Source organism: Sciurus vulgaris (genome assembly GCF_902686455.1).
Source record: "Sciurus vulgaris genome assembly, chromosome: 3".
In the NCBI taxonomy this organism is placed as follows: Eukaryota; Metazoa; Chordata; class Mammalia; order Rodentia; family Sciuridae; genus Sciurus; species Sciurus vulgaris.
Genome location: NC_136463.1, coordinates 183,067,657 through 183,082,492, shown reverse-complemented (window position 1 = coordinate 183,082,492; position 14,836 = coordinate 183,067,657). Strand labels below are relative to the sequence as shown.

At 50.6% G+C, this 14,836-nt stretch overlaps 2 protein-coding genes across 3 annotated transcripts in view; both read right to left on the bottom strand.

The window, feature by feature from the left end:
• The window catches only part of DGKD (diacylglycerol kinase delta), an 86,127-nt gene extending 85,830 nt beyond the window's left edge, over positions 1 to 297 (bottom strand). For both annotated transcript variants that reach the window (XM_079132255.1, XM_079132256.1), the window contains exon 1: positions 122 to 297. In XM_079132255.1, the coding sequence (XP_078988381.1) occupies positions 122 to 274 (153 nt within the window). In that variant the 5' untranslated portion in view covers positions 275 to 297. The remainder of the gene's footprint in view (positions 1 to 121) is intronic.
• Positions 298 to 6,903: 6,606 nt separating this feature from the next.
• SAG (S-antigen visual arrestin) overlaps positions 6,904 to 14,836 on the bottom strand; it is a gene marked incomplete at its 5' end in the record, with an annotated part of 29,098 nt that continues 21,165 nt past the window's right edge. The window contains 4 exons of the mRNA XM_079131912.1: positions 6,904 to 7,129; positions 10,402 to 10,464; positions 12,535 to 12,558; positions 13,915 to 13,992. Of these exons, the coding sequence (XP_078988038.1) occupies positions 7,027 to 7,129; positions 10,402 to 10,464; positions 12,535 to 12,558; positions 13,915 to 13,992 (268 nt within the window). The 3' untranslated portion in view covers positions 6,904 to 7,026. The remainder of the gene's footprint in view (positions 7,130 to 10,401; positions 10,465 to 12,534; positions 12,559 to 13,914; positions 13,993 to 14,836) is intronic.

Sequence of the window (14,836 nt, the reverse complement as noted above, 5' to 3'; positions counted from 1 at the left end):
GCAGCGGCGCCCAGGAACGCGGGCCCGCCGGGCCTGGGCGGCCGCTCCGGCCGGGCCCCGGGCCTCGGCGGGGAGCCGCGGCGTGAGGGGCGCGCGCCCGGCCGCCGCGCCGCGGGCTCACCTTCTGGCGGATCTGGCCCGACGTGGACACCTTGCGGATGAGCTTCTGTGGGGAACCGGGCTCCGCCTCGGGCTCGCTATCGGACGACTCCTCGGGCGCCGGCGGCAGAGGCGGCTGCGGCGGACCCGGCGGAGGGGCGCCCGCCGCCGCCATGCTGCCGGGCCAGCGCGCGCGCCGCAGGGGGCGGGGCGGGGCCGGACCGGGGGCGGGGCCGCGTCCGCAAGCCCCGCCCCGCCGCGCCCCAGTGGACCGCGCGCGCAGCCGCAGACGGCGCCGCGCCCGGGCCCCTGTCGCTGCCGCTGGGTATCCCGGCCCGGACCTTTTGTTCTGTGGGTTTTCTCTTTGTTTCTGTGTTCGCTTCCTTTTTCATCTTTCCCATCCGAATGAAAGTGGTCAGGGGAGGCCCCGGACCGTGCTGGCTAAACGGTTTGAAGAGAGGATGCTCGCGGGCGGTAGATAAAGAAGATAGTACGGACGGACTTGGCGACGCCGCGACAGGGCTCCTCCCGGGATGCTCACTACCAGCTGGGAGGCTTTCTGGAGAAAAAGAAGTTTAAGGAGATAGAGGTAGAAAATGAGCAGGATTCCCAAAGAGATAACCGTGTTCTAGGATGAGAGACCAGATCTGTGCAAAGGCCCAGAGGCCAGAAAGAACGAATCTTCCTGAAAAATAAAAAGAAAAGAAAGAGAAAACTGGAGCTTAGAGGTACAAAAGTGGTATTAATAGCCCCTGGGGCGGGAAAGTCAAACAAGTCCTTATGAACCAGATAATCGGGTTGGCCTTTTATGCTGAGGCCTGAGTGCAGCAGAAAGCCCCTAAGGGATTTAAGTCTGTGCAGGGCTGGATCACAAAGCTGGGGGAAAAGTGGCCGCCTAGACTACTGAGAGGTGCTGAGTGATAGAGAAGTGGACAGCCTCTTTCTGGGGATGAAGGCCCGGAATGGAAGGCTCAGATCCCTCTCCCAGGGTGTGCCAGAGAGGCAGGATTTGAACCCAGAACAAGTGATTCCCAGGTCCACAGTGCTGCATGGTTGGCTCTCTCAGGAAGCCGAGGCCTACAGGCTCATAGGTAGAGAGGCGGGCACAGTATGGGCTGAACCCTGTTCTGTAATATATGTGGGATGTCCTAACTCCCAGACCTCAGAATGTGACTCCCTAGTACCAAAACAAGAAAGGAAAGGAAATTTTGACACAACCATGCAAAAACATGGGGAGAAGTTTCCCTAGGCCCTAGACGGCCCAGCCTCACAGCTTCCAGATTCCTGCTTCTAAAGCCATGTCGTCTGTGCTATTAAGGCAGCCCTGGACCTAACTCTGCTTCCCCACAGATTGAGTCTTTTTTGTTTTTTTAAGTTGATGGACCAATACCTGTATTTTATTTATTTATTTTTATGTGGTGCTGAGAATCAAACCCAGTGCCTCACACGTTAGGCAAGCGCTCCACCACTGAGCCACAACTGCAGCCCCAGATTGGGTCTTTTGTGTTAGCTAACTACAGTATAGTGAGTGTCAGGACTGGGCTCAATGGTGGAGCTCTCTCCTAGCCCTGGTTTCCCATCCCCAGCACCCTACAATATACAGATCAAGTGCAAAGTGTACAGGGAAAGAGTTCACTCTTGCCAGGGAGCAGCGGCGACCTGAGCCAGGTTTAGGACTTGGAAAGAGGACAAGGGCGGAGGCAATGAGGCCAGCATCTTCTGCCAGGCTCTGCCACAAGGATGTCATCCCATTGGCAGCCAGGAGCCACCAAAGGGCTTTGGAAGACATGTGTCTGGGCAGAGAATGTTGCAGAGGAGAAAAGACTAGAAACAGGGCATTTAAAAGGTCAGTGATGAGTGGGCCAGGACCAAGGTGGTGGTTGTGGAGATGAAATTGACAGGAGAGACGGCAAGAAGAGGGACCAATTGATCCAGTCAAGAGAGAGAGAGCAGGAGGAACTGGGGCACCTCCCCTGTGGGGCTTTCTGGGGGATACAACTTCACTAGATAAGAGTGGCCTAGGGTGAGGAAGAAGCAGCTCCAGCCATCTGGGCTCCACAGGTCACCATTGTAGAGGCAGAAGCCATGGGCGTGAGGGTGAGTGCACATGACCAGGGAGGTAAGAGGTTATCTACTACTAAGAAAGCGTGTAGGAGATTGGCACAGCCTGGAGGAGTCCAAGGAGACATGAGGACTAAATGTCACCCAGGATCCTAGGCAGGATCCTGAAGCAGGAAAAGGACGTTAGGTAAAAACTTAAGAAATGTGAACCGGGCCCGGTTGTGCACACCTGTGATCCCAGCGGCTCAAGAGGCTGAAGCAGGAGGATCACAAGTTCAAAGCCAACCTGAGCGATTTAGCAAGACCCTGTCTCTAAATGAAATATTAAAAGGGCTGGGGATGTGGCTCAGTGGTTGAGTGCCCCTGGGTTCAATCCCCAGTACAAAAAAAAAAAAAAAAAAAACAAGAAATCTGAACAAAGTATGGGCTTTAGTTTGATAATATATCAATGTCGAATCATTCAATGTGACAGAAATACCACACAAGGGGCAGGGGTCGTAGCTCAATGGTGGAGCACTTGCCTAGCATGTGTGGGACCCTGGGTTTGAGTCTCAGCACCGCATATAAACAAATAAATAATAAAGGTTCATCAACAACTGAAAAATTTTTTTAAAAATACCACATAAATGTAAGGTGTTAATAATACAGGAAGCTGGACGTGGGCCCTCTCTGTACTGTCTTTTCTGTATGTCCACAACTATTTGAAATAAAAACTATTTTAGAGTATTGGTCTTGGTAAGAAGTATGTAGTGTTCTAAAAGCTGAGAAACCCGAATAAGGTGAGGATTTTCTCTGACACATGAAGAATCCTTTTGTTTCCCTGGTGGATGCACAATTCAGTTCCCTTGGAGACCTCAGGAAGGGCTTCCGGTGGACTCCCCAGAGCTGCCGGTGGGGAAGAGCCGCTTCACTGAATGAGTCAGGCTGTGAATCATGTCTAACGGTATGCCGCACCCTGAGTTCACCCTCCTTGAGGGCATATCAAGGTGGCAGTAATAACACACTTCACATCCAGCCTAATCCTTCCTTGTGACATGTCAGCAGAGAGGTGCAATCCTGTCAGAATCGCTTCACCTTAAAATGTCCCCACGTCACCCGCAAACATGGGGGTGATCCCGTTTTGCCCTGAACTAGGTTTCTGGGTGACACTTGCAGTGGGGCATTTTCTCACTGCATACAGCTGCCCTGGGCCCCCAGACGTCGTGACACCCTAATACCACACCACACATTTCTACACATGCCCAAACCACCTCCCACCTACTCTGCCACCTACTCAGATCAGTAAACTGTGAAATTAAACTGGGAAGAAAACAAAAAATGTTAAAGGAATAGGGAAACAAACACTAAAAAGAAGTTAACTACACCTGATAAAACTAGAAAACTTGGCACACTCAGGAGTACAAGATTGGGGAGATCTGTGGGGTGGGGTGGCACACGCCTGTAATCCCAGCAGTTGGGAGGCTGAGGCAGGAGGATCATGAGTTCAAAGTCAGCATCAGCAATTTGGCAAGGCCCTAAGCAACTTAGCTCTGTCGTTAGATGAAATATTTAAAAGGGCCGGGGATGTGGCTCAGTGGTTAAGCACCCTTGGGTTGAATCCCTGGTACCAAAAGAAAAAAAAAGATTGTGGAGATCTGAACCAGACACCGTGGCTCATGCCTGTGATCCCAGTGGCTCGGAGGCTGCGGCAAAAGGATGGCAAGTTCAAAGCCAATCTCAGCAACTGAGCAAGGCCCTAGGCAAATCCCCATCTCAAAATTTAAAAAAAGGGTGGGGATGTGGCTTAAAGGGCTTAAGTGCCCCAGGGTGCAATCCCTGCCCCCCACCTACAATAAAAAAGTGAGGCAATCTGAACAGATAGGTGAGTTATGCCATTGTTGGTACCCTGATTGCCATATTGCACTACTAGCACTGCTACCATTTTACAAAATGTCACTATTGGAGAATGTGTCTGTGAGAGTTCTCTGAATTATTCCTAACTGCGTGTGAACATACAATTTTTTTGGGGGGGTACTAGAGGTTGAACCCAGGGGGAGCTGTACTACTGAGATAAGTTCCCAACCCTTTCTATTTTTAATTTTGAGACAAATTCTTGCTAAGTTGCCCAGGCTGGCCTTGAACTTGCCAAGCCTGACCTCAACTTGAGATATTCCTGCCTCAGCCTCCCAAGTCACTGGGATTAGAGGTGTGCACCATCACCACCTGGCTAAAAGTGCAGTTGTTATCTCAATAAAAATTTCAGTTGATAACAAAGAACTTTAGGGCAGTCATTGCTTAATCATAAATGCTAGTTCTCCCTCTCTGACCCTCCGAACTCTCCTACTCCCATTCAGCACCACCCAGTGGGCAAAGATCTGGTATAGACTCAGGGAAACCAGAGTTCAAGTCTTAGCTCAAACTCTCTAACTGTGGGACCTTGAGTAAGGTACCTGACCTCCCTGAGCTGCAGTTTCCCCTCATTTAGCAAGACGCAAAGGCAGGGCCAGCTGCCATTGGAATGATCAGGAGTCCTGTGCACTGGCACAAGGCAGGCACTCAATGAGTCAGGGACCCCTGCTCTCCAGTCTTCTGCCCCACATTCTCAGCCACCACTTTCCTCTGTGCAGTACCCTCGACTCCTGCTGTTTCTTGCACTGCACCTCCCCACAAACCCTGGGCCATACACTCAACCTGCCTGCAGACTTCCCGGGGTCGGGGGAATCTGCATGCCAGCGGAGACTGGAGGCTGAGCGAGCCAATGTTCCACATCCTGAGTGCTGGTGTACTGGGTCAGCCAGCTGCTCACTTCCTGCCCCACTCCCAAAGGGTGGCCAGCTGCAAAGTCATAGCAAACCAGCACCTGGAGGGCTATATCAGGACATTTTGGCACCAAAACAGCTTGGAGGGCAAGGGCTGTTCTGACCTCTGGTCTCCAGGGATTGGCCATCCAGCCCTCCCCACCGGCTCTCCCACCCACACAGTTCCAAAGGTCAGGACTATTAACATCCACCCTGACTTAGGATGTCCTGGGGTCAAGCAATGCAGGAACCAACAGGCTGGTCCTCACCAGGCAGTGCAGGGTGGAGTCCAAAGCCCTTGGCTGGCCCAGCACTCCAGCTGGAGCCAACCACACAAGCAGGCCTGTGTGCTTGTGGCAAAAGGCAGGGAAGGGCTTGGGTGGTGGTGCACGAGGAGCAAGCCATTCTAACCGCCCTTTGCAGGGGCTGGGGAGATAGCTCAATCGGTAGAGTGCTTGCCTTGTAAGCACAAGGTCCTGGGTTTGATCCCCAGCACCCCCCCCCCAAAAAAAAAAAGCCACAGCTGCCCTTTGCCCGGGTGCCCTGAGAGAGGGGCCTGGGCTGGACTGGTAACACACGACCGTCTGACCCCTCTGACCACAGGCTCGAGGACCCAGCTTCTACAGCAGCAGTAGCAGCATAGTTCCAGAAATGAATCCTTGTCCCTGGCAACACCAGGAGGTCTCAAAGTCACACCCAGGTCCAAACCTTGCTTTGTCTTTGAACCTGTGTGAGGTTCCCCAGAGGGGCCTCCACATCTCTATCCCAGGTCCCAAAACACAGAGCAGCCAGGAATCCCACTGGACAACCCCAGGTGCTGGGAGTCTTCACACTCAGGAGCCAAGGCCCCGTCCAGCCCTCTGCTGTGGCACCAGCTCACAAAACCCAACCCCAGCGGTGCACCTCGCACATAACCCTCTCCCCTCTCCCCTCGTCTTCAGCAAGTGGGCTGAGCAGTGGGGAAATCTCCAGGCCCCTTTTACCTGCTCCCTGAGAGCATGGCCCAGAGCGACACCCCCGGCCTCCCGCGGCTGCCAGGAGAGCTGGGCATCCCCCTGGCCTCACAGCAGGCTCCAGGTGTTGGGTGCCATGGGCCCGTTATGCTGCTCTGCCTTGGGGCCACTCCCTCCCAAACTTGGAGCATCCTCTCCTCTCCTTTTTCAGGCCCCATCTCAATGGAGCACATTCTATCCAGGAAGCCCATGTGGCTCACAGTGACCCAATTGTCTGGAGACCTCAAGGCTGAGCTCTGCTGTCTCTGGCTTTGGGGTGGTTGATCAGCCTGACTGAAGCTGAATCAGATTCTCCTTCCCAGGAACTACAAAGCAGGACCTGGACCACAGAGATCAGGGTGTTTGGTGCTAAGCCACATGAATTGCTGCCCAGATAGCAGGTTCCCAAGCTCCTGGAAGAGCCCCCAGAGCTTGGCAGGTTTCTGTCCACCCCAGGAACAACAGCTCAGGTTCTTCCTTCAGTTGAGTTCCCTGGACACTCCAGGGTCCTTCTACTATATTCCATTTGCCCCCTAAGCTACACAAATCTGATTTTGTTGCCTGCACTCAATAGAAACTTAACCAACTATCCAGGGCTCAAGCAGGGACTTGGACCCCAAAGTTGAATCAATAACAAAGGGTATTTTTGCCCAACTGTTTTCTGCCCCATTAATCTCGGGAGCCTCTTTAGGAACCCCGGGGATTGGTCGGAGAATTAGAAACCTCCCACCATATGTTTCCAGAGAAGCAAGTTAGAGAGACCAGGACCCCTGGGGAAGCCCCTGGAACCCCAGGCCCCACTGGGCAGCACGTTGCCCCTCAACGGCTGCTGCTGAACCATTCTGTAGGAGTCTGGCCTTTCTTCTAGATGATGCCCCTTGCCCCCCAGGAGCCAGGGTGCTAAAGGCGGCAACTTCCATGTCAGCGACATAAGCTCAACGTCCCAGTCAATCAACAACTCGCTACCGGAGCACACGGACACACTTTATTTCCAGGCGGAGACTCGGACTTTCCTAGCTAGCACAACTGAAGGGCTGACTGGGGCTTCGCTGGTGGCACCGGGAACTACAGCCACTTGACGTGTCGAGCCGACGTCTTCACTCGTCGTTGACAGCCTCCTTCTTCCCTTCGGCAGTGTCTCCCCCATCTTTCAGATTTTGGCGAGCGAACTCCTCAAAAACCAAATTTGCATCCTGAAAACTGAAAGGAAACGGAGGACACCTTGCTCAGTGCCGTCTCGAAGGCTGAGGATGAAATCTCAGGAGAAACAAGACCCTCGATCTTTTGGCAGCAGAGGATCAGATCAAGGCTTTCCCCGGGGTGGAACAGGGGCCCATGCGGTTTTCCTCATGGCTTTTTGTTTAAAAGGCCTTTAACAAAAAGGAGGAGAGGAGAGAGCCCACAGAGTGAGAGACACACCCAGCACAGCCCTTGGGAGCAAAGGGACACCAGGGAAGGGTACAGTCACTCCAAGAGGGGTCTGCACAGGAGGAGGAGTCACAGGACGTGAGGTGGCTTACCCTTCCTTCGCTGTGAGCCCAGAAGGCAGGAGAGAGGGTGAGGGCAGAGAGAGGGAGAGGTTAAAATCAACTCCACGTCGAGCGCCTGGACGGCGCCCCTTCCGCCGAGCGGTCTCCAGGCATCTGGTGGTGGCTGGGTGTGATTCTGTTTCCTAGCCTTTCTCTCTGCCTGTTCAGCCATCTCTCTCTTTTGCTTTTGCTTTTTGCTTCTGGAGGGCTCTGGGGATGGAACCCAGGGCCTCACACAAGCTAGACAAGAGCTTTTCCTCCGAGCCATGCCCCAGCCTGAAACCTACACGGTCCACCTCTGGGACCTTTTCCCACCCCTCATATGTCACTCCTCTTTTCAAAGTATTTGAATGGGGTCCTTTGGACCCCACTGAGGTCAGTCACATGGAGCCTGACCATGCAGCTCCAGGCATCAGCCCATCAGGCTCGGGGGTGACATGCACCAGCACCCCGGGCAGGGTGCATGATGCCCGGGACCTCCCCCTCACCCCTCAGTTCCCAATTTTTGTTAGCGTGTTGAACTTCCAGGGTCAGGGTACGTTATCTTGCACTGCCTGTCCCCAGATGAGTTGCTGACCATTGAGTGTGCTTTGTTCTTTTGCAGTTTTCTGGCCACCTAGTAAAGTTCTGGTGCAGTTTAAGAGCTTCAGAAAGTTTTGTGGGGCACAGCAGTGGTTTGATGGTGAACCTCCGCTTTTGTGTCTTTGACCCATATGGAAACCAGCACAGGAGGGAATATCTGTGAAGGTCAATGCACACGAGGACCCAAAGAGAGGACAACCCATCAAAATTTTCCCTGGCAATACCCTGGAACCCAACAGTGCTGAGGAGCAAAACACACTAACAGGGACCTCATCCCTGAAGAGGCAGTCAACAAGGACAAATCTAATCGACACCCCTGGTTTGGGTGGACGCTCTAGGCAGCAGATAATAAAAACTTTTACTTCTACAGCACTTGCTAGGCACAGATTGCTTGGCCACTGGCTCTGACAGGGTCTAACTGTAACTCATGCTTTCTCTGCTTAGAATCCACCACCCCCACTCAGGAGCCAGGAACTAGGCAGAAAATGAGAGCCATGATATTTGGTCATTCACAGGTCTCAGGAAATCAGAGTTTCACAACCACAGGGCGATGTGTCCTAAATCTTGCTCCCTGAAATCTTGGAGGACAAAAGATTATTGTTTTGTCCTGACAGTGTGAGATGTCCAATGTAAGGGCCACAGCCACAGAACTGTCAGATTGTTACATGTGAAGAAAGATTAACTCCACTTCTCCCTAATTAAATCACAAAGTCTGCCTAATAAAGCTCCAGAAAAACAAGCCCACATAAACTATTCCATTTGAATGTCCTTAAAAGAAACTAGAAGGAGCTGGGGTTGTGGTCAGTGGTAGAGCGCTTGCCTCACGTGTGTGAGGTGCCGAGTTCTATTCTCAGCTCACATATAAAGAAATGAATAAAATAAAGTTTCTATCAACAACTAAAAAAAATTTTTAAAAAGAAACTAGAGGGCTGGGGAGATAGCTCAGTCCGGTAGAATGTTTGCCTTGCAAGCATAAGGCCCTGGGTTCAATCCCCAGCACAGCAAAAAAAAAAAAAAAAAAAAGAAAAAAAAAGAAAAAAAGAAACTAGAAACCATCTTAATTTTACACAATTAAAAAAAATCATAGATTAGGACCACATTTTTCAAGACTTAATTTGTGTTTTCTTGGCTTAAAATTCAAATACTCCCAAATAAATGTTAAAAAAAATACCACTTTCATGATACAAGCATAAGTGAATCAAAGATATAAGATTAACTATTTTTCCCCCACCAGAAGCTTTTGCCAATGTGCACAGAGGGTTTGAATCCAAAATATTTAGAAAAGATACTTTGAGACAAAATATTTTTGAGCCAAAATCTAAAATGACTATGGGGACTCATTCTAATATATAAATGCCATTTCATTATAAATATAGAAAAAATATTTATCAAATCTGAGAAATATAAACCCTGCTGGTTTACACCCCTTTTCCTTAAAATATTCTTTATTACTATAACTATGGAGAGTTCTCAAACATGTTGATTTTTCCATCTATCAACCTGCCTAAATATACAGTGGAGAATTTTTCCTTGGAGTTTCTAAGATACACCCAGATTAATTCTACTGCTTTATTTACGTTTTTTTGTTTTTGTTTTTGTTTGGTACCAGGAATTCAACCCAGGGGCACTTAAACCACTGAGCCACATCCCCTGCCCTTTTTGTATTTTATTAGAGACAGGGTCTTACTGAGTTGCTTAGGGCCTCAAAAGTTGCTGAGGCTGGCTTTGAACTCACAATCCTCCTGCCTCAGCCTCCTGAGCTGACGGGATTACAGGCATGTGCCACCTCGCCCAGCTCGTTGAGCTTTTCTTATAAAAACTTCCTTGTGATAACTCACGTAGCACCTGGTTCATCTCTTCACAGGGACAGTGCAGCAGATTTGATGTGTTCACAGAATTGAACATTACCCTCTACCTGACATTCACCAAGAGCCAATGGATTTATAATTCAAAGGAGCCAAGATGTCAGGAACCCAGCCTGACCCTCTTTTCTAGTATTTTCTGTATCCTCATCATAATGCTTGTGAATGCTTCCAAATGATGCATTAGGCCTTTTGTTTCCAAATGAAATGCAAAAGCCCTGGGCTTTCAAACTTATTTGTCACCTACATCATCCTTAAATCTAAATCCAGGTCTGTCGACAGCAGAGCTCCTGGGGTTTTCCGTTATATCCTCCACACATGCTACAGGGGTGAGCAGCTCAGTGGTGAACAGGTGAGTACTCCCTTCTGGGCTGGCCCAGGTACCTTGTGGATGACACCTGGTGACCCCTATGCTCAGAGGTGCAGTCAAGAAAGACCAGGCATGAGTACCAATAAGTCAGCCAGGAGTGAAGGGCTGGCAACAGCTGCTCAGTGGCACAACTCACCTGCATCCTCAGGCTGGGGGTGCATGAGGCGGAACGGTACCTCAGTGGCCACTTCACTAGGGGAAAAAGAAGGCAGATGGGTGAACACACACACAGAGAATGGTGGCTTCACACAATACCCCAGGCCCAAGCTGAAAGATGATTCAGTGGGACTCAAAGCAAGTCAGAAATCAGGAAGTGGGCAAGTGAGATTTCGCAAAGTATTTGCTGGACTGTGATCCAGGAACTTCACTCCTGCATGGCTGAGTTACCAGCGTGGGAGGTTCCCTGTGCTGGTTTTCAGTCGTAGTGACCTAATGTTATGGGAGGAGAAGAGGCAAGATCCTAGGGGAGGACAGACTCGTTATGTTGTTGTTGTGGGTTTTTGGTACTGGGGACTGAACCCAGGGGCACTTAACATCCCCAACCCTTTATAATTGTTATTTTGAGGCAGGTCTCACTAAGTTGCTCAGTCCTCGCTACGTTTTTGAGGCTGGCCGCCAACTTGCACTTCTGAGGGAGCACGGTTTTTAAAATAGTCTGTGCCACAAGGTGCGACACTGAACGTGTCAGAACCTTTACGAGGCTGGTTTGTCAAGGCTGGGCACAAAGCAGAATAGAGCAGCCGACTCCGCCAAGTTCCAAAAGCTAGAGGACTCTGGGTGCCTTGGAATTTATACAAAAAAGAAGGAAGGAAAGGAGTCAGGAAGGAGGGCAAAAGAGAGATTCAGAGAAAGGGGAATAGAAAGATAAGGAGACAGGTGAGAAAAATGGGCTACTCCTTGCATTCCCGGACCACCTGCTTCCTGCTCAGGGCTGCCCTCCAGGTCAAGCACATCTGTTTAAGTGACATGAGTACAGATAGGATCTAAAAGAAAAGGTGTAACCTGGGTTCTAGATAAGGGAAGGAGAGGATAAGAACTGGGGCAAAGGACCTTGTCAAGTCAAAGCTTGTCTCAAATATTTCCTTTTTTTTTTTCTTTTTGGTACTGGGAGTTGAACCCAGGGATGGTTTACCACTGAGCTATGTCCCCATCTCCCCATCCTCTGCTTTTTTAAAAAAATTTGAGGCAAGTTCCAAGTTGCTGAGGGGGGTCTTGAATCTGCAAACTTCCTGCCTCAGTCTCCCAAATCACTGGATTACAGGCATGCACCACCACACCTGACTCAAATTTGTTGCTTCTTTGTGCATGACTTAAAAGGCAGCTGTCACTATTCACAATTATTAAAAGGCAGAAACAGTACCAGTATCCACCAACAGAGGAATGAATATGCAAAATGTGTTATATCCATACCGTGGAATATTACTCAGCCATAAAAAGGAATAAATTACTCTTTTATTTCATGCTACAACACGGATGACCCTCGGAAACACTATGCCAAGTGAAAGAAGTCAATCACAAAGGACTTATTATATGATGCCATTTATAGGCAATATCCAGAATAGTTAACCCTATAGATGGAAAGCAGATTAGTGGCTGCCAGAGGCTGTGGGAGGGGAAACAGGAGTGATTACTTGATGGGTATCAGGTTTCCCTTTCAGAAAGTAAAAATATTCTGGACCTAGACAGTGGTGGTGGTTTTATAACATTGTAAACTACTTAACTTTAAAATGCGGACTTGTGCCCATTAGCATGGCTAAAATGGTAAAATTCATGTGGTATGTATTGTGTGGCGTACACACACAGAAGGCAGCTAGATCACTACTGGAGTGTGCTGGTTTTCTGGAGGAGTATCCTTGTAAGGTGCGGACCTACCTGTCTCCCCAGACTCACACTGGTGAGCTAAGAAGCAGCATCACTCCTAGCACCTGAGTAGAACTGCCCAGAAACCAGCATTTATTAGCTCCTCTTAAGACCCAGGGCTCGCAGGGTGTGGCGGTGCACACCTGTAATCCCAGCACTTGGGAGGCTGAGGCAAGAGGATCACAAGTTCAAAGCCAGCCTGAGCAATTCAGGGAGGCCCTAAGCAACTTAGCAAGACCTTGCCTCAAAATAAACCATAAGAAGGGCCGGGATGTGGCTCAGTGGTTAAGCACCCTGGGTTCAATCCATGGTATCAAAAAAAAAAAAAAAAAAAAAAACAAAGACCTGGGCTCATTGTGCTTTGAATCCCAGGAATCAAGTGGGAGGGGAGGAGAGACTTACCTGGAGGTGAGCTCTCCCAGAAAGCTAGGAAACAAAACAAATAGCTGTGGTGATGTCCCCAATGGCAATGTGACTTCATGTCCCACTATTCAGAGGCAAAACCCAACCAGTTCTTAGGTCCCTCGCTCCCAACTTCCAGCTCCCAACTTTGCAGCCCTTAATACTCAGCTTCATTCCTCCTTCCTACTTGTGACCCTGTCTTTTTCTCCAGAGGATCATTTAGGGTCCAGAATAAGCCACAGAATCAGCATTTCTCGATCATGGAATTCACTGTGAAGAACCTGTTACAGCTGTCCCTGCCCGTGGATATTTGCAGGGTGGGGTTGTGGGGGTGACTGGCTCCAGGTCTCCCAGGGATTCTAACTTCTGATGCTCATGTCTCATATAAAGTGAGGTGGTGTTTGCATAGAACCTTCTCCCATTCGCCCATTTGGACCACATTAACCAGAGAGGACTTAACACCCCCCCCCCCCCCCCACACACACACAGTGTCAATGCTGTGTGCACAGTTGTTGTACTTCGTCGTTTAGGGGATAAAGGAGGGGAACGTCTGTACAAGCTCGGTACATATGCAGTTTTTTAAAAAATATTTTCAATCTGCAGTTGAAATGTTTTCAATCTGCAGTTGGTTTAAGTCACTGATATGAAACTGGAGGATAGGAGGACCAACTGTATTTGCTTTTCTTGACTGCTGAGGGAAACTCCACCTGTTTTTAGATCCTCACAAGGAAAAGAAAAGAAAGCACTACCCACTTTGAAAACACAGCAAATGGAAACACTGTAGTAACAAAATATCCAGACTAGACCTGTATTCTGCAGAGCCCTAAGCAAAATTCGGAGAACGCTTTGCGTACTCAGAACCATGGGACATATGCAGGGATCTGCCTTTGGTCAAACGAAGAAGGTCAGTGACCTTGGCAATGGAATTTGAAAGGAAAATGAGAACTCAAGGTTTTTTTGTTTTTGTTTTTTTTTCCATTTGGTGAGATTAAGGACAAGGAAAAATCGGTTTCACTAAAATAGAGAAATTTTTCCTTAGAGATATCAGCACTCTTGTATGAAGAGGAGCCTCCCGATTCTGCCCTCCCGCGTGAGCGGAGGGAGGTCCGTCCTGGGTGGACCGATGCCTCCCAAGGTGCAAAGGACCGAAGGTTGCCGAGTCTCCGGCGGCCGCGTTCTTTTCGGAACCGATGCTCACCCCGCTGTCCTCCTCCGACAGCTCGGGCACGCTACTTGGCCGAGCGGACCGACGTGCGGTGTTTCATGGCCTGCTCTTCCTGGGACAGCAGACCTGCGCCCTCCCCTGCCGTCTGCCTGCCAGGCCCTCAGGGAAGAGCAGTCCACACGGTCGCAGGCCAAGCGCTGGCAGGGGACACTTACCCCGACACGGTGAGCTTCACCTTGATCTGGTAGGACACCAGGATGCCCATGACGGTGCGGTCCATGCCCTCTTTAAGGCTGCCCAGACAGAAAGGAAGAGGGGAGGATGAGAGGCAGGGCCTGGGCGGGGTTCTTGCACCTCCAATCAGGGCCAGGCATCTGGAGGCTGCTTCTCGGGAACTGGTGAACTGGGCCAGGCTGGCTGAGTCCGAGGACTGTACGCACAGAGAAGGGGGGGTCCTGCCACGCAGCGCAGGGATCCCTGTGCCTCCCCTCCTGCAGTCCACAGAGGGAGGGGTGCTCCGCCCCCTCCTTTGCACCCTGGTGGTCCAGCCTCCCCGCCCTGCTGGCAGGCGCGGAGTCCTCCCGTGGGCCTTCCCTGCTGGGCATCTGTAAGGTGCCCCCGTGTGCCAGGCTCCTTCTCCGAGCTTTCCAGCTGCTCTATAGCCTGACAGGTCTTTCGAGTCAGTTTTCAGTGAGCTACCTCTGCCACCTCCTACCCACCCACCACCTACCCCTGCCACCCGCCGGCCTTGCCAACTACTAGCCTGCCCCCCAAGACTCAAGTCGGAGTTCCCCTCCTTTGTGAAGCCTTCCCAGACACTGCCAGGCAGCACTGTGCCCCGCTCATGGGAAAGGCACGAGGACGCCTGTACAGCCTGATCCCAGGAAGTGTGACTGTCCTGGGTCCTGCCCCACCTGCACCCAGCATGGGCCTGGCAGTGAATGTCTAAGCAAGTGAACAAGGTGCATGAGATGTGCCCAAGAGGGTGTGGTGTGACTTTCCTTGACAGAAACTTCATTCCACATCTACTAACGTGTGGAATTCCCACTGTCTGATACACACCACAATGGGCATTTTATCACAGGTTATTATCTCACATGACCCAACACTGACTTAAATATCCCAGGAAGTCCAATA